Source organism: Aotus nancymaae, unplaced genomic scaffold (genome assembly GCF_030222135.1).
Source record: "Aotus nancymaae isolate 86718 unplaced genomic scaffold, 86718_ANA_hifiasm-v0.15.2.pri h1tg000041l, whole genome shotgun sequence".
Taxonomy (NCBI): domain Eukaryota; kingdom Metazoa; phylum Chordata; class Mammalia; order Primates; family Aotidae; genus Aotus; species Aotus nancymaae.
In genome coordinates, this window is record NW_026988455.1 from 9,573,766 (window position 1) to 9,594,031 (window position 20,266).

At 40.1% G+C, this 20,266-nt stretch overlaps 1 protein-coding gene across 5 annotated transcripts in view; it reads right to left on the reverse strand.

Moving 5' to 3' along the window:
• The window catches only part of INTS14 (integrator complex subunit 14), a 44,842-nt gene that overhangs the window by 13,931 nt on the left and 10,645 nt on the right, over window positions 1–20,266 (reverse strand). For all 5 annotated transcript variants that reach the window (XM_012454498.3, XM_012454501.2, XM_012454499.2 and 2 more), the window contains 6 exons: window positions 18,876–19,031; window positions 17,724–17,842; window positions 16,858–17,000; window positions 14,279–14,371; window positions 11,656–11,800; window positions 9,844–9,977 (listed from right to left, as the gene is read on the reverse strand). In XM_012454498.3, the coding sequence (XP_012309921.1) occupies window positions 9,844–9,977; window positions 11,656–11,800; window positions 14,279–14,371; window positions 16,858–17,000; window positions 17,724–17,842; window positions 18,876–19,031 (790 nt within the window). The remainder of the gene's footprint in view (window positions 1–9,843; window positions 9,978–11,655; window positions 11,801–14,278; window positions 14,372–16,857; window positions 17,001–17,723; window positions 17,843–18,875; window positions 19,032–20,266) is intronic.

Sequence of the window (20,266 nt, forward strand, 5' to 3'; positions counted from 1 at the left end):
TATAGTCAAATTAAGGCAAAGGGCAAGATAAGAAATACTTTTATTGGTCAAGCATACCCCAATATGGCTTATTAGTTTATTGCTTCCAAAAACTTAAAGCCACGTTGGTTTTATAGCTACATGCATAAATAGGGTTTGTCTCTGTACCTGCTTCCTGAGTCTATGAAACTGCCACAAACTTATAAAGCACGCATACTTCTAATGGTGTATTTGATCTTTATTATTACCACCTTCTGCTGTAGACAGAGCAGGAGTCATTTTCCTACAAGTTCAGAGAACTTAAATCCCTTGCCCAAATGTTCATGTTAAAAAATGGCATTAGACCAGTTGGTCTAACTTGAGCCAGAGATTCTCCACCCTTGATTTGGTCATTAATTAAAACACCTTAATTCTGGCCCAACACTTCCTCTGTCAACCCTCCTCAGCCCTGACTCCTCCAAAAAATACTAGCCCGACTTTCCAGACATATTTCCATTAATATTTGTCAATATATAAATCTTTTGAGTCAGGCTGAGGTCATACAAGTCCATTCCCACACAACAGCTCATTTCCAACTTCCCTGCTGCTATTCTATTATTCCCCACTGCCTAGAATGCTCTCCCTTCTTATTCACTCATTTACTCATTCACTTTCATTCATTATCTATAGTAAGATTCCACTACACAGCAAACACTATGCCAGGAATTGTGTCTAGAGAAGATGCTTTTCAGCCTTAAGGAATTTACAGAATAAAGTATATTTATTAAATTCCAACTATGTGCCAGATACTTTACATATTCAACTTCTTTCTTTACAGCAACTCTAGAGGGAAGATGTTATCAGTTCCATTAAAGATGAGGAAATTAAGGCACAGAGAGGTTGGACTTACACGAGGTTTCACAGTGACTCAGTTGGGCCTGCTTCCAAAGCCAATACTTTTTCTACCATTCACCACTGCCATTCCTTACCTATCCAAACTTACCTACCTATATTCCAAGTCCAGATCCTATCTTACCCCTTCCATGAAACTGTTCCAAGTTTTTCTGGCAGATAGTGGTTTTTTTTAGACCCTTTTATCCCCTAGCATTTAGTACCAAACATTTCAACATCTAATCAGAGCCTATTTTGTACTGTCATTAGTTGTCTGGAACCTATATGTGGTAACTAACTGGCTTAGGAGACAGGAAATATTACTTTATGAAAGAAGAAATAAAAAATATGATAGTATAAACAAAAACTAAAAGTTGTAAGATAAATCTGAAGATATAGAAGGTAGAACAAAAATGTTAAAAATGGGAAAATAGGTAGAAAGAGATAGAAAATTATACAAACACAAATCACAAATACATGTTCCAGAAAAGCAGAACAGAGGATACAGAAAGAGGAAATTAAAGAAATAACTGATGTTCCCAGTACTGAAGAACATGAACTGTCAGATGGAAAGGGTTCATTGAGTGCCTAGCAAAAGGAATGAAGAGACCAACATTCTGAAATTCAGAATACCAGGGATACAAAGAAGATCACCAAGGAATATGGAGAAAATACAGTTCAAGGTCAAAGATCTTTGAGTCAGCATGGCACTAACTTTCCATAGCAACACTGGACTCCAGAAGAGACAACAGAGTAATGCTTCAAAATTCTGAGGGAAAATGATTTCCAACTTAGAACTCAATTCCCAACCAAACTATCATTAAGTATAAAGAATGAAATAAACATATATATCTATTTCCAAATACACAAAATTTCAAAAGATTTACTTCCCATGTATCCCTTTTTCAGGAGGAGTTATGAACAAGAGATCTATAGGAAAGATGTAAAGGGAAGACTCAGGACGACACCTACGCAACAGGTTTCGGGAATAACCATATCATTTATGAAGCAGGAGGATGGGAGATGGCGCTAAGAAAAAAAAGGAAACTGATAAAATACCTGAAGAGTGTATTTTACTTAGGGAGGAATTAGTCAGTTATATAGAAAACAAGCAAAGAAAAAAAATAATTGGGACTGAGCTAGGGGACCAAAAGCTGCAAAACAAAGGAAATATAAGTTGGTATACCACATAGCTTAGTTGTAAATAACATTTACATCATCTAACAAGGACTGAATACTCATTTAACCAAAAAGAACATTATAAATATATTGGGAGGATAGAAGGAAGGAGAATGTGCTTCTTGTGTAGGTGGGTGGGAGATCGTGGTGGTAAGAGAGCTAAACATTTATCCTTTAAAAGTCAAAAAATGGCATCTAAAATGGGGGGAAAGAACTGGGTGTGGTGGCTCACGCCTGTAATACCAACAGTTTGGGAGGCTAAGGTGGAGGACTGCTTGAGTCTAGGAGCTTGAGACCAGCTTCGGCAATGTAGTGAGACCTTATCGCTACAAAAAAATAAAAAAAATTAGCCAGACATGGTGGCATGCACTGTGGTCCCAGCCACATGGGAGGCTGAGGTAGGAGGATCACCCAAGAGATCAAGGCTGCAGTGAGCCGAGATTGTGCACTGCATTCTAGCCTGGGTGACAGAGTGAGACCCTGTCTTAAAAAATAAATATAAAATGGGAGGCTGGGCACAGTGGCTCACACCTGTAATCCCAGCATTTTGGGAGGCCGAAGTGGGCAGATCACTTGAGGTCAGGAGTTTGAGATCAGACTGGTCAACATGGTGAAACCCTGTCTCTACCCAAAATAAAAAAATTAGCCAAGCGTGGTGGTAGGCGCCTGTAGTTACAACTACTGGGGAGGCTGAGGCACGAGAATCAGTTGAATCCGGGAGGCAGAGGTTGTAGTGAGCTGAGATCATGCCACTGCACTCCAGTCTGGGAAACAGAGCGAGACTCTGTCACAAAAAAAATAATAATAAAATGGGGGAATCTCTGACAGAAATAAGGACATACCTTTATTATTAGAAACGTAAATATGGTCGGACACAGTGGCTCATGCCTGTAATCCCAGCACTTTGGGAGGCTGAGGCAGGAGGATTACTTGAGGTCAGGAGTCTGAGACTAGCCTGGCCAACAACATGGTGAAACCCCATCTCTACTAAAAATACAAAAATCAGCCAGGTGTGGTAACTTGCACCTGTAGTCACAGCTACTAGAAAGGCTGAGGCAGGAGAATCGCTTGAACCTGGGAGATGGAGGTTGCAGTGAGCAGAGATTGTGCCACTGCACTCCAGCCTGGGAGACAGAGTGAGACCCAGTCTCAAAAAGAAAATGAAAGGAAAAAAAAAAAAGTGGTTGTCTCTAGGAACAGAATTGGGAGGAGGGATTGGTACAAATAATAGTGCTATTTTGCATGTTTTGCTTTAAAAAACAAAACACAAAAACGGCAGTCTTTACATATACTGTGTGCCCGGCATTTTATATACCCTCCCTCAATAAATTCTCCTAACAACCCTCTGAGGTAGATTTTATTATTAACTGTTATTTGTTATCATAATTCCAATCCCAAGATTGCTGTGAAAGTTAAATTAGATGGTACACTCGTTATGTCTAGCACAGTGCCTAGCACAATGTTAAGTTCAGTATAATATTAGCTATTATTATCCACATTGAAAAGCAGAACAGACCCAGAGGGAGGAAAAAACAACATAAACAGAAGGCAGAGTGAACAGCAGTTCAACTGGAATTAAGAACAATGGTAACAAGCCAAGTGTTGACATTGGAAGCCAGATCAGAAAAGAGTTTGAATGCTACTACTATCTTAGATTATAGATAGATCTCTTTGGTGAAAACCATCACAATAGTCTAGTCAGAGGTTGGAAAACTTTTTCTGTAAGGGCCAGACAGCAAATGTTTTATATTTCATGGGTCATATGGCTTTTGTCATACTGAACTCTGCTGTTGTAGCAGAAAAGTGACCATAGATAAAATATAAATGAATGAGGTTCCAATAAACATTTACAAAAACAGGCAATGAACCAGTTTAGTCTGTGGGTTGTAGTTGACTTCTGGTCTAAGTAAAAGGTAAAGAAAGCCAAACAAGGCAACAGCAATGAGAATGAAAGGCAGAATAAATGTAGGAATGCTATAGAGATGAAGGAGGTGAGGAATCTTCACTCCACACACACACGCACAACTTGCTCTGCCCTGTGTTCTCCTCCATTTACTGCCCTATTTCTCCCTCTTCATGGCCAAACTTACCATCTTCATTTCCTCACCTCTAATTCATTCCTCAGCCTGTCTCCTGGCTGACCATCCACACTGAAGGTGCTCTGAAAGCCACCAACATGTGTCAAGCTCAAATAACTTTTAAAAATTATTTAAAAATTATTTTTATTTCTTATAGAGACAGAGTTTTACCAGGTCGCCCAGGCTGGTCTTGAACTCCTGAGCTCAAGTGATCTGCCTGCCTTGGCTTCCTAGAGGATCATAGGTGTGAGCCACCGTGCCCGGCCTCAAATGGCTCTTGATTCATAGTGTCCCTTTCTTTCTCTTGATTTCTATTCCTCTTAAAACTTTTTAATCATTTAAAACAGTCATTCTGTAGTCTCTTTCACATTAAGATCTTGATCTGCTAATTCTCCTGTTAGCCTTCAAAAGAAATAATTTCCTCACAAACCATGCATTCATCCTCAGTGGGGATTTGTTTTTTCTGTGGAAGTCCTTTTGCCCTGGGTTGCAGAGGTATTCCTACAGAGTCATTATATTACAATAGCTTCTGGAGGACACACCATGGGTCTTACTGGCTCAAAACCAGTTTTTACATTTTTTGGTTTTGTACTCCCTACATCAGAACAGGTAGTGTCTGGTGCACTACCTGCATGGTGCAGGACTTGGGCTTTAATTGTTCATAGGGGATTTTTAAACTTCTTGATCTCTAGAAAATCAGGTAGAAACAATTGGTAGAGTTTTTCTTGTTATGCTCTCACTGAAGGGATAGACCTTACACATTCTCAGATTTATTCAGAGATTTCAGTTTTTTATCTTATTTTGAACAGAAGTCATTACATCTCTTGTCCCTGTATGAGCTTTAAATTCTAGCTCAAGGATTGGCAAAATATGACCTACTGCTTGTTTTTGAGTTGAGAATTTTTAAAATATTTTTTAATGGTTAGGGAAAAATGTCAAAATAATAATATCTCATGACATCTGAATATTATATCAAATTCAATTTTCAGTGTCCATAGATAAAATTTACTGAAACACAATCACTTCCATTTGTTTGCATGTTGTCTATGGCTGCTTTTGTGCTACAACAGCAGAGGGACTACATGGCTTGCTAAATCACAAATATTTACTACCAGGTCCTTTACTGAAAAAACATGCCAAGCCTCGGTCTAGCTTCTAAGGCCTATATTCAGACAAAATATCTATGTCTCAATGGCAAAGGGCATTCTTCAGGCATTAACTGACATGCATGTGAGTATGAGACATGGTAGGGTACTACTTCTTCTGGAATCTTCACTCTTGGCTTCTGTGATATCTCTCTCTTCTACTTTTCCTCTTTCATCTGCCTCTTCCTTCTCATTTTCCTTTACCAGCACCCTTTCCACTGCTCCCTCAGTAATTGATGCTTTCCAGGGGTTTGGTGGTTGTATATTTTTTCCTTAATATACATAGTCATGTGTTGCCTAATGACGAGGATATGTTCTGAGAAATGCATTGTTAGGCAATTTTGTTGTATGCAAACACCAGATAGAGTGTAATTACACAAACCTATGTAATAGGTTTAGCCTTCTACATACCTAGGCTAGATGGTATAGCCTATTGCTCCTAGGCTACAAACCCATAAAGCATGTTACTGTAGTGAATACTAAAGGCAATTGTAACATGATGGCAAGTATTTGTATATCTAAAGCATCTAAATATAAAAAAGGCAGAGTAAAAATCATGTGTTATAATCTTATGGGACCACTGTCATAAATGTGGTCCACTGTTGACCGAAATGTCATCTAAAGCATCTAAATATAAAAAAGGCAGAGTAAAAATCATGTGTTATAATCTTATGGGACCACTGTCATAAATGTGGTCCACTGCTGACCGAAATGTCATCATGCAGTACATGACTATACTTTCTTAAAGCTAGAGCTTCTTAAAAGTGTGGTCATGGATCACCTGGATTCTAATCACCTGGGTGATATTAAAACTGCAAGCTCCACACCTGTAATCCCGGCACTTTGGGAGGCCGAAGTGGGCGGATCACGAGGTCAAGAGATCAAAACTATCCTGGCCAACATGGTGAAACCTCCTCTCTACTAAAAAATACAAAAATTAGCTGGGTGTGGCGGCATGTGCCTGTAGTCCCAGCTACTCGGGAGGCTGAGGCAGTAGAATTGCTTAAACCAGGGAAGCGGAGGTTGCAGTGAGCTGAGGTCACGCCACTGCACTCTAGCCTGGTGCCTGGCAACAAAGCAAGACTCTGTCTCAAAAAAAAAAAAAAAACTTGCACAAATAACGTACGTTTTACTGTTAAAAGAAAGTCAGAAAGAAAAAAAAATTAAAAATAAAAAAATAAAAAAAAACCCTGCAAGTTCCTGGGCCTGAATCCAGACCTGCTGAATCAGAATCTCTGTAGGTGGGACGTAGGAAATGGACTGTCTAAACAAGTTCTCCATATTTATTTTTTCTTTTATTTTTAGTGGACACATAGTAACTAATACATATCTATTTGATACGGATTGATATTTCCATGTATGTATACAATGTGTAATGATAAAATCAAGGTAACTGGCATATCCATCACCTTTGAATAATGTAATTATTATTATTATTATTATTATTATTATTATTATTATTATTTTGAGATGGAGTTTGGCTCTTGTTGCCCAGGCTGGAGTGCAATGGCGCGATCTTGGCTCACTGCAATCGCCACCTCCCTGGTTCAAGTGATTCCCCTGCCTCAGCCTCCCGAGTAGCTGGGATTACAGGCGTGTGCCACCACACCCGACTAATTTTGTATTTTTAGTAGAGACGGGGTTTTTCCATGTTGATCAGGCTGTCTGGAACTCCTGACCTCAGGTGATCTGCCCACCTCGGCCTCTCAAAGTGCTGGGATTACAGGGGTGATTTTTTTTTTTTTAAGACTGGGTCTTGCTCTGTTGCCCAGGTTGGAGTGCAATGGTGTAATTAGGGCTCAAGGCAGCTTCTGCTTCCTAGGCTCAAGCGATCCTTCCACCTCAGCTCCCTGAGTAGCTGGAACCACAGGTGCACACCACCATACCAGGCTAATTTTTGTATTTTTGGTAGAGATAGGGTTTCGTCATGTTGGCCAGGCTGGTCTCAAACTCCTGAACTCAAGTGATCCACCTGCCTTAGCCTCCCAAAGTACTGGGATTACAGGCATGAGCCACCATACCTGGCTGAATATTTATCATTTCTTTGTGTTGTGAATATTCAAAATCCTCCCTCTAACTTTTTGAAAATATACACTGTTTTTTTTTTATATATACTAAGTTATTGTGAGCAATATTCACACTACAATGCTATAGAGCACTGAATTTATTCCTCCCTAATAGCTGTAACTTTGTATCTGTTACCTCTCCCTGTTCTCTCCTCATTACCCTTCCCAACCTCTAAGGACCATGATTCTACATTCTACTCTCTACTTCCATGAACTCAATTTTTTTTTAGCTCCCATATATGGATGCGAACATGCGGTATTTATTCCAAGTTTATTTTTGTACACAAAAACTCACATTTGTGAACCACTGACCTGAGCAGTCTCCCTCATTCTCACCATTTTAACTATTTGTGATAGGCTTATAATCAAAAACTTTTTCTCCAACTCTGCCCTCTCTCCTAAACTTCAGACTCCTACAGAATTGTCTCTAGGCACCTCCATCTGTATCTCATAGGCACAAACTGAACATAAACAAAATGTGTTCTTCCCAAATTTACTCTTCTTTCTCTATTATTTATTTCATTTATTTATTTATTTATTTATTTATTTATTTATTTATTTTTGAGACGGAGTTTCGCTCTTGTTACCCAGGCTGGAGTGCAATGGCGCGATCGCGGCTCACCGCAACCTCCGCCTCCTGGGTTCAGGCAATTCTCATGCCTCAGCCTCCTGAGTAGCTGGGATTACAGGCATGCGCCACCATGCCCAGCTAATTTTTTTTGTATTAGTAGAGACGGGGTTTCACCATGTTGACCAGGATGGTCTGGATCTCTTGACCTCGTGATCCACCCGCCTCGGCCTCCCAAAGTGCTGGGATTACAGGCTTGAGCCACCGTGCCCGGCTCTCTATTATTTATTTCAACTAATAGTACTACCTTTCACACTGCAGCCCAGGTCAGAAACCTGGGATCATTCTTAACACTTCCCTCTCCTTTATTTTCACATCCAAACGTTATTGATCCTACCTCCTAAGTATCTTTTACCCCCAGCTATTGCCATGGTCTGGCTCTCATCTTCACATTTCCAGGACTAACACAGTAACTTTTAGCCACAGGGCCTTGCCTTTTCAAATCCACACTCCACAGAGATATCTTTCTAAATACAAATTTCGTATTTCTCAATTGAATTATGGGCATATTGTACAACTGCCCTTAAGTATTTTAAGGGCAGTGAAAACAAGGTGATATCAGTAAGGAAACTATATTTTAGGTGCTGCCCCTAGGCACTAGCCCCTAAAATACAGTTTCCTTACTGGTATCCCCTTGTTCTCATTGTAGCCAGAAGGATCTGATCACATTACTCCTCTTCGGCTTCCTGGTATCTGCAAGATAAATTCCTGGTTCTTCACATTGCAGACAAGGCCTGCTCCACTCTAGCTACTACCAATCTCCAATCTGCTCCTCCCATACCCACTCTCACATTTTGTGCTGCAGTTACTTTTCTTTCTGTAGGTGTTCTGTTTGCCCAGGATGACCTTTCTTCCTTCATCAGCTCAGCAAGTTCCTCCTTTTCTTCAAAACACAACTAGGATATCTCTCCTCTGTGAAGATTCTCCAGAGTCCTCTAGGCAGAGCTCGTCATCACCTCCTCCAGCCTAACTCTGATTTGTGCCAGTCTATGCTTATTATTCCACCTCCCACTAGCCTTTGAGCAACTCTAGCTAACTCCTTTATCTCTTAGGCCTGGCACAGAACAGGTTGCTTGATAGATGTTCCTGAAATTGAAATGGGCCAAAATGAGTCAAAGATGACTCTACAGTTGGAACCTGAGCAGCTACTGACACAAATGCCTTAATCAAAAGGAGGAGCAAAATCAGAAGAAGAAATAGTTTGAGAAGAAAGGGGTGTGGGACAACAGGTCTGTAACAAACAGCTGAGCTTGAGACTGTGGCAGAATATCCAGGTGGAGAGATCCAACTAGGAACTGAAAGTATGATATACAAATTCCAAGGAGAGATCAGGTGAGACTAGAGTTAAAGATCTGGGAAGTGTGAAGCTATTGTAGCTGATGAAATAACCAAGGAAGAAGAATAACCAAAGAGAAGAAGGCAAAGAATAATATGTTGGAAACCATGAGGCAAGAGGAAGAAAAGACAAAATGAAGGAGAAAGAAAAGTCTGCCAAAGATAAAGTCAAATAGGTACCAGAAGCAACGTCAGGAAAGCTACAGAAAAACAGTTTCAAGAAAAAGGAAGGATTACATTATCTAGGAATGACAGAAAATTACTTGAGTTGAATACAGTACACCAAGAACAAATATTATGGAGATTAGTTTTTTAATCTAAGCCATTAAAAGAGTTTGTATTTACTTAAAGCAATCTAAATGTTGATTTCTCCTGAGCTGTAAAATTTAGGAGTTCCAACATCAAACTCTCTTCAAGTTTTCTGTGTACTTATCCAGCATCATCCGAGACCAAGGCGTACCAGTAAGGGAGATCAGTCAGTTCTCTGACTGCACATTCAGAGACATTGAGAACAGCAGAATGAAAACAAAGTCAAGGTAAGTAAAATCTGATCTGGATTATACCTGAAATAGGACCCAACTGTGCCATTTTCCCTAGCCATGGGAGAGGTTCTGGGCCAGGCTCAAAGAGAGACATCATGAGGTTTGATTTCTTCTTGCTGTCAGCTTGGGAGTAGAGCATTCCATGCCATTCAGGACTAGATGAAGAGAAGATGGAAGATCAGAAGAACATCAAGTCTGAGACTGTTAAGTTAAATAAGTCTAGCCTGTATTTTTCTCTTGAGACACACAGGCTTCAGTTTTGAAATCAGGCACATTATTTTTACCAAAGCCAAATCCTAAACCTGAAAATGCATACCGCTGTACCCTAATGTTTCCATTTTTCTGGGACATTTATTATTATTCAGGTAAAATTATGTGGATATGGAAATCAAAAGCAGCCTGGAAAGAGAAAAAACAAATCACAAAGGGCAGCAAGTAGCTGGAGAGGTGATGAGGAGGGGTAAAGGCTGTGACCTATAGGTCCTGTCAGCTCCCTCACTGTGTCACTCACAGCAGCACCAAGAGAAGCCCTTCTACTACAGGCACAAGGCTATCACCCTGTGCTGTAAGAGAGACCCCGGCCCAGCTTCTCAAAGGGTCCCAGATGATTCTCATATTCAGACCAGTACAAGTAGTTTGGGTGCCAAGAAATATAGCAGACTAATACCTAATAAGAACTGCATTCCTTTTCGGACCAGCTAATTTTAACTGTAGCAGAAATGGAGTCATGCTTCCTCTGATTAATCCTAACCTCTTGATCTATACCAGCCAACCCCAGGTAGTGGCCAGAAGATAATCAGTGACCTCCTCTTTTCTAACAATAGGTATTACAGAAAGGGAAACAGATGGTTTTGCAGATTTTATGACTTCAGAAAACGTAAAAGCTATACAGGATTTCCTCACAGGGAAGGAACACAGCAGAATAATTATGAGTAGGCTCTGGAGTCAGAATGCAAGTGTAAGAATCATGGCTCTTTCATTACTAGCTGTGTGACCTTCAGGAAGTACTATGTCCTCTCTAAGCCTCAGTCTCCTCATCTATAAAACAGGGATAATGCTGGTACCTCCCATATAGTGTTGTTATGAGCGATTAAATGCGCTAACATATGTAAAGTACCTAGAGGAGTGCCTGGCACATAATAAAATGCTCAATGTTATCAGCATCTTTCTTTTTTTCCATTTAGTTCTATTCCCTCATTTTATAGATGAGGAGCCTATGAACCCTGCCTACGATTCTAAAGCAAGTTAGTAGCATTGCTATAACCAGAACCCAGGTATCCTAGATAGGATTAAAAAATAGGAAAACTGAGAAAGGATATAAAGGCAACATAATAAAAGGCTCACTCCATACTTATTCTAGGGGATGATTTAAGAAAGTTTGGAAGGTAATAGCAGCCAGGCACTGTGGCTCAACACCCGTAATCCCAGCACTTTGGGAGGCCAAGGTGGAAGGATCCTTGGGCCCAGGAGTTCAAGACCAGCCTGGGCAACATAGTGAGACCCCACTTCTATAAAAAAAAAAAAAATTAGCCAGGCATGTGGTGCACACCTGGGTGCCAGCTACTTGGAAGCCTGAGATAGGAGGATTGCTTGAGCCTGGGAGGTTGAAGCTGCAGTGAGCCATGATCATGCCACTGTACCCCAGCCTGGGGGACAGAGCAAGACCTTGTCTCAAAAGAAAAAAAGAATGTAATAGCATGTGGGAAGAATGTGTCAGGAAAAGGAAAAAGGTGATAAGGACCTTTCTATTTCTTTCAGAAAAGTCTGCAAAATACTTCACTTTGTAAAATGATTTTCCCTTTCATTCAACCAAATGTAAACAAAGTTTCCTACCCTAATTGAACAATCGCTACCATTCCTTCTACTTTCAGGCTACCATGGAGCAGGACACAGAAGTTGGGTATTTTGCCTGCAATCTGATTAGCTGAATTTTCATCTTCATTGTCATCAGTGATGCCAGTACCCACCTCATCACCTTCTGTGAAAAAAAAGAGAAAACAGGTTAGACTGAAATTAGCTAAAAACCCCAAACCCCAATTTATACTCTTGGATGTTTCTAGCCTTGAAGGGATAATATACAGAGTTCTAAGGGAATATTATAACAATATGATGTCCCAGAAAACTCATTCCAGTTTTCCAGTGTCTACATAAAAGTCTGTTTCTACACATTATATGAATTCCATTTATATAAAACATCCAGAATAAGCAAATCTATATATAGAGAAAGGATATTAGTAGTTATTTGAGGTAGGAGGAATGGGGGAGGGGTCTGGGAGTTGATAGTTAAAGGGTGCAGGGTTTCTTTTTGGGGTTACTAAAAACTTCTCAAATTGATTGTGGTGATGGTTGCACAACTCTGCAAATATACTAAAAACCACTTTAAATGGGTGAAGTATATGGTACGTGAATTTTATCTCAGTAAAGCTGCTACACACACAAAAATCCATTTTCCACAGTTCCACTAGGATGTTTAGTTAGATGCTATCTGGGAATTTCAGGCACCCATTTCAACAGAATTAGATATAGAGATGTCAAAGGCATTCATAACCAACAGCTTTAGGGCAGCACATGCATGAGTCCCCAAAGGTAAACAATGATTACTCTATAAGCTTCTTGACTGGATTCTCCAGTTTCTCTCACACTCTGCTGACAGATGAATCTTCCTACAATTAACTTCCCTCTGAAAATATCTGTCTGCTCTGTTTTGTTCAAAGACTTTCTAATTCAACAGGAATAATTTGCCCAGTTTAGCTAGACATTTCAACAGCCCTTACAACATAGCCTTATTCTGCCTTCCCATATTTTTCTTTTTACTATTCCCCTACATAAATGCTTTATTTTGCTCAATTTCTTTCTTTCCTTTTTTCTTTTTTTGAGACAGAATCTTGCTCTGTTGCCCAGGCTGGAGTGCAGTGGTGCAATCTCAGCTCACTGCAACCTCTGCCTCCCAGGTTCAAGCAATTCTCTGCCTCAGCCTCCTGAGTAGCTGGGATTATAGGCATCTGCCACCATGCCCAACTAATTTTTATATTTTTATTAGAGACGGGGTTTTGCCAGCTTGGCCAGGCTGGTCTTGAACTCCTGACCTCGTGATCCATCCACCCTGGCCTCCCAAAGTACTGGGATTACAGATGTGAGCCACCATACCTGGCCTGCTCAATTTCTTTCTTGGCAACTATACTGCATGCAGTATTCCCCAGGGCCTTAAAAATAAGGGAAATCTGGCTGTTCTCTGAGAATAATAAATTATCAACACAGTGATTATAAAGCCATCTGTGGGTATATATCAAGATTCTGTCTGTGAACATGTGATTGAGTGGTTATGGAATATCCAATACTCCAACTGAGATAACCTGGGGATAAAAGGAATGTGGTCATTACTTAGTATGTGGAAACCTGACTGACTATATATAATTCTTAGAGAAGCTGATAAATATAAAGTGGATGGTCAGCCTAAAACAGAGAAAAAGGTAATTTGAACTGGGTAGTAGAACTGGGATTTGAACCTGTAGCCAGTCAGGGACCAGAGCTCCTGCTCTACACCCACCACAGCACAGTGCCTCCCTTGAAAAAGAGAATTTTAAAGAGCTACAGACTAGCATTCTCCAGAGAGATGCTGAATTTGGGAAGTTGACTTAATATTTCCTAGAGATATATGCTGCAGTAATGAGGATTCACAAGAACTTGGATTCACTCTTTCATTCAACAATATTTACTGAGTATCTACTATGTGCTGGGCACTAGTAGAACAAAGAACAGATGTACTTCTTCCCTGTATAAGGCTATATTTAACTTGCACATTTATCAAGTAACCTTCTGATAATTACTCAGGCTTTCTCGGCATGTTCTACTAGGAAAGGCAGAGCCCTGGATGAGGGACTAAGCATTTTCATCTCTAAAGAAGATCTCCACTGTAAATTCACAAACCAACACACAGTAAATATGTGTCAAAATGTTTTCTACCATGTAAAGCAGTAGAATTACTTTTTTTTTCTTTTGAGATGGAGTCTCACTTTATAACCAGGCTGGAGTGCAGCGGCGTGATCTCAGCTCACTGCAACCTCCGACTCTTGAGTTCAAGCAATTCTCCTGCCTCAGCCTCTCAAGTAGCTGGGACTACAGATGTGCGCCACCACATCTGGCTAACTTTTGTATTTTTAGTAGAGATGGGGTTTCACCATGTTGGCCAGGATGGTCTCGATGTCCTGACCTCAAGGATCTGCCCACCTGAGCCTCCCAAAGTGATGGGATTTACAGGCGTGAGCCACCGCGCCCAGCCACAGTAGAATTACTTTTCTGATATATTAGCCAACATTCCATTTTCTAAAATCGAATTCTGCAGCTATTCCTTTCCCCCTAAATTCTGCAAAATGGGTTATCCTACTATCTAAGATTTAAGAATAATTTTAGTTAAAAGATGCTTCATATGTATCACTGGAATAGGAAGAGAACTCACCTTTGTTAAGTGCTATAGGTAAGACCAGATGTCTGGACAGAACTGGGGGACTTGAAATATCAGCTATATCAATAAATCCCACTATTTCCAAATCTGAAAGGAAGGAATCAACATAGAATTAATTCATTCTATGGAAAAGGACATTATTTTCTGTATTAAATTTCACAAATGCACTGTTTAGGTTGGGGTTTCAAATATGATGACTGGGAAAGTTATTAGATTTGTCTATGGAGTCATCTAATAATTTGCATTTTAAGTTGATCAGGAAATAATGATAACTATCATTTATTTAATGAATTTAAGTTATATGACAAAATCAGCTAAACTTTATTTTTATAAGGCTGGGATCCCAGCCAAGGCAAAAATCTGAAAGGTCAAATCCCTCTGTATAGTCAGGGATGTTCAGGTCACCAGGGGGCATCAGAGTCAAACACTTCCATAGCAACTATAATCAGCCTTTGAAGAATAAAGCTCTTGTATTAAAAACATCTCTTGGCCGGGTGCGGTGGCTCACGCCTATAATCCCAGCACTTTGGGAGGCCGAGGCAGGTGGATCACGAGGTCAAGAGATTGAGACCATCCTGTTCAACAAGGTGAAATCCCGTCTCTACTAAAAATACAAAAATTAGCTGGGCATGGTGGCGCGTGCACCTGTAGTCCCAGCTACTCGGGAGCCTGAGGCAGGAGAATTGCTTGAACCCAGGAGGTGGAAGATGCAGTGAGCCGAGATCGTGCCATTGCACTCCAGTCTGGGTAACAACAGTGAAACTCCGTCTCAAAAAAAAACATCTCTCTGAGAAAAAACTGTATTCTTTACAAAACTAGGGTAAGCAGTCTAAATATGACAATGATTTCTCTGCTTTACAAAAGCTATATTAAAGACCAAAAGTATTTGTTGAAAACCTAAAATAAATAAAAATGTCGTAACCAAAAGAACATAAAAATTTTGATAATCAAAATAATATAAAGACTTAAAAAACAATAAAAATTATAAAGAAGAAAAAGTCACTCATTCATAATCAAAGGAAATATCTTAATATTTTACTGATGTGCTTTTCAGTCTTTCTTCTAGGTTAATACCCATATTTTCACAAGAATTTTTAAAAATCAGAATCATGGTGAGTACCTTATATTTCTAATACATTAGGAAGTGTGTTTTTCTGGAGATTTTCTGTCCTTACTTCCCTTAGCTGAATAGTAAATGCATTAGTATAAGGAACTAGATATTTTTCATTTGAATAGAAAAAGGTCTACATATTTTAAGGTAGTTTAGCTGCAAGAAAGATCTTCCACTAAGAGTTTATATGGCAAAGAAAAGACCTATTCAAATTTACTTATCAAAAAAGGATGAAAAGGAAGTGGAATCTGTTATGAAGGCAGCAAGACTTTTGGTAAGCTGAATATACTGCTGTCTAGTCACAGTAGAAGAGATGGATGCCTTGCTTCCAGATAGCCAGAAGCTAAACGCACAAAAAGTAAAATGACTGTTCACAGTTCCTTACTCCAAAACCCCTTAAAAATCCGTATACACAAGACAATGTGCATTTACTGCACATTTAATTCTAATGACTTATTGACTGAACAATTACCTATTGGGCACCTACTAAGTGTCAGGCACTGTGCTGGACATCAAGGCTGTAACGGTGACTGAAACACTGATAATATCCATCCCTAAGAGGTTTAACATGCACCTAACACTCAAGGAGCCCACTCACCAATAGGAGGCAAGTCTCCTCTCCACTGTTCCTTGCTATCTTTGACTCTTCACTTTGCCAATCTCAATTAAGCATAGTACTAGCAACATGAACCAGGCAAAAGCTGTGATACATCACTTTTATTCAGTCATAATATAAGCAGCAGGGCTAGAAGAGTACACTATATCAGATCCAAGAACTCCAAGACTATCTGGTTGATTCTTTCTACCTCTCCAATAATAACTGGAGGAAGACTTCCCAGGGTCACATAGCAAGAGTCATACTGCAAAGTATAGAAGCTAGCCCTTCTTATATGACTTAATTATGATACTAATTGATCTCAGGATCTCTATTAAGAATCAACTCAAAGATTTCAATGCTAGTGAATATGGCTATGACTTCCAACTCTAATAATTTGTGGTTATAGTTAACTAGGATTGGAGATCAACTGATAACCTTACCATAAAAGACTATTCTGCCACCCCTTAGATAATGAATCTTCCAATCCAAACTGCTGATGACAACAGCACCCTAGTACAGGTTGGGTGTCCCCTATCTGAAAATCTGAAATCCAGAATGCTCCACAATCCGCAACTATTATGCACGCATGAAGCTGACATGAAGCTCAAAGGAAATGCTCACTGGAGCACTTTGGGTTTTCAGATTAGGGATGCTGAATCACTAAGTAAAATGCAAATATCCCAAAACCTGAAAAAATCTGAAATCTGAAACACCTCTGGTCCCAAGCATTTTGGATAAGGAATACTCAACCTGTATCACAATATATATTTCTTTTCAAACTTCCTAGACAGAGAAGAGAGTAAAAGTCACAAGTCAGAAAAGGTAAGGATAACAGAGAAACTGAGAAGTTTTTTAAAAAGTTACCTGTGTTAATGACTTTAGGGACAGGATCAATTTCTTCATCTACAACAAAAGGTTCTGGCCTGGGGAAGACTTGTACATCAGCAGTTAGGTGGCCACACTTGAGAACAGCATGAAAAGGTGTATATGCCAGATCTATCAGTTTTCTAGAATATGATAATTAAGTTACAGGAAGAATAATACGATACATATAAAGTTCATATTTCAAGACACAAGGGTTGTTTTAAAGTTGGTTCCAAAATTAAGATCTGACCATCTGTAAAACAGAACAAAATCTGACATTTTGAGTGAGGAAATTTCAATTCTGAAAAGCCCAAGAGCAAGTTAACTAACCTTTGAAATTGCTGAGCCATTAGAAGGAGGTCAGTATCTACAGGCAGTATAGATTTACTTTAAAAAACCATTACTGGCCGGGTACGGTCGCTGACACCTGCAATCCCAGCATTTCAGGAGGCCGAGGCGGGTGCATCATGAGGTCAAGAGATTGAGACCATCCTGGCCAACATGGTGAAACCCTGTCTCTACCAAAAATACAAAAATTAGCTGGGCGTGGTGGCACGCGCCTGTAGTCCCAGCTACTCGGGAGGCTGAGGCAGGAGAATTGCTTGAACCCAGGAGGCGGAGGTTGCAGTGAGCCAAGATCGTGCCACCGCACTCCAGCCTGGCACCTGGCGATGGAGCAAGACTCTGTCTCAAAAAAAAAAAAAAACAAAAAAAACCATTACTACCAATCGTTTTATCTGAAAAATGTACAACTTGGGGAAAATGAAATGACATAGTTAGGAATAGTAAAACAGACAGTCGTCCCGGATGTCAAATTATAATACTGGATTGTAAAGAAGGCAAAAGACCTCTAAGCATATACTCACCCAAACATAGACTGTACATTCTTCAAGCACAGGGGGCCATCAATAGTAAAAATCTGCCCTTCACCATTGTTTAAGTCTATGAGACGTTCAAGGCATTCCAAGGAATCGGTGCTCTGGAGCTATAAAGCAAAACAGATGATGCTTTAAAGTGGCACAAAATGCCTGATTATCATCAGCACACCAAGGTCAAAGCCATTATCATAACATAGGCAATAAATAACTGAGATGATTTTTTTTTTTTTTTTTTTTCTGAGACGGAGTTTTGCTCTTGTTACCCAGGCTGGAGTGCAATGGCGCGATCTCGGCTCACTGCAACCTCCGCCTCCTGGGTTCAGGCAATTCTCCTGCCTCAGCCTCCTGAGTCTGGGATTACAGGCACGCGCCACCATGCCCAGCTAATTTTTTGTATTTTTAGTAGAGACGGGGTTTCACCATGTTGACCAGGATGGTCTCGATCTCTTGACTTTGTGATTTTTTTAACAGCCAATGTGAGAAGAAAATAACTACAACAATTTTGATTCAAGGTTACCAAAGAGGAATGTTACACAAAATGACACACTTAGAGCTATGCCATTCAGAAGTAGTTTTGCAAAGATTCTCAGCGGTGACCACAGTTAGTATTTACACAGCATCTTCCCTCCAAAGTGCTTCTAACATCTTTTGGCAAGAGCCATCATTATCTATATTTTACAGAGAGAAAAACTGAGGGGAAGAAAGGTTAAATCACATTCCCAAATTAATGGGAAAACCAAGAAGTAAAGTATTTAATAAAACATATGTCAGAATAATGTTACTTTACTGTTCTGTCAAAGTCAAAGCATACTCCCGGAAACATTTCTGGTGGAATAGACATAAGAATTCTTAAATAAGGGAAATGACTAACACCAAAAAGAACACCTCGACCCTTTATGCCCCCATCAGGAGGATGGATAACAACTCCAGCTATGTTCCCCAGATGGGGCAACACTCTGAAATTTCAAAGAACGTTTTAGACCCAGAGTCTTTTCAAATAAAGTGACCAGCCTCAGATGAAACCAATGGAGTTCAATGCTACAGTATATACAATATAATACTAGTGGTATATACTAAAAAATAAACTAAGTTGTAAAATATGCCTAATCAAACTGAAAAGAACTTAGTAAAAGTTATTACCTCCTCCAAATTTGCCATGCACATGATATATAACTTAGACGGGAAAGGAAAAGGTAGTGGAAACCTGTTGCTCTCACTTCGTTGATTTTGAGTAGCTAGGGAATGTCGTAATGACCCTCTACCAATGCCAAGACAGCCATCTGTTACCAGGACAATCTGTTTGTAAAAAGAGAGAGAGGAGGTTGTACATTAAATTACATATTTAAAGCAGTCCCATTTAGCAAGGTTTTCACTGCTAGAAAGGGGCACCAGGGTGGGGTGTGGTGGCTCAAGCCTATAATCCCAGTGCTTTGGGAGGCCAAGGCAGGAGGATTGCTTGAGTCCAGAAGTTCGAGACCAGCCCGGGCAATATAAGGGGACCCCATCTCTACAAAAAGTTAAAAAAAAAAAGTTAGCTAAGAGTTGGCAGCATGCACTTGTGGCCCCAGAAAGTTGGGGGGCTGAGGTGGGAGGATCACTTGAGCCTGGGAGGTCAAGGCTGTAGTGAGCCATGGTCACATCACTGCACTCCAGCCTAGGCAACAGAGATTCTGTCTTTTTTTACAAAAAACAAAACAAAACAGAAAAAACAGGCCTGATGTGGTGGCTCACGCCTGTAATCCTAGCACTGCAGGAGGCCAAGGCAAAGAGATCACTTGAGGCCAGGAGTTCAAGACTAGCCTAGGCAACATGGTGAAACCCTGTCTCTACAAAAAATACAAAAATTAACTGGGTATGGTGGTGCATGCCTGCAGCCCCAGCTACTTGGGAGGCTGAGGTGGGAGGATCACCTGAGCCTGGGAGGTCAAAGCTGCAGTGAGCGTGTCACTGCACTCCAGCCTGGGTGACAGAGTGAGACTCTGTTTCAAAAAACAAAACAAACGCCCAACCCCCCTACAAAAAAAATCCCAAAAAAGGGCATGAGAAAATTTTGTGGGGTGCTAGAACCCCACTCTACATTACAGGGTAAAGAGCACTGTATCTTAATTGTAGTAGTGGTTATATAGGTGTATACATTTGTCAAAACCCAGTGAACTGTGTACTTAAGATTAATGCATTTTACTCTATTTCATCTAATACAATATTTTTTAAAAGCTTGCCTCTGAACACTTAAAAAAGGACAAAAACATTCACAACCAATTCTTACTTAATTATATTAAAACTAGAACCCCAGGATGGACACGGTGGCTCATGCCTGTAATCCCAGCACTTTGGAAGGCCGAGGCAGGCAGATCACAAGGTCAGGAGTTTGAGACCAGCCAGCCAATATTGTGAAACTCTGTCTCTACAAAAAAAAAATACAAAAATTAGCTGGATGTGCTGGTGCATGCCTGTAATCCCAGCTACTTGGGAGGCTGAGGCAGGAGAATTGCTTGAACCCAGGAGACGGAGGTTGCAGTGAGCCAAAATAG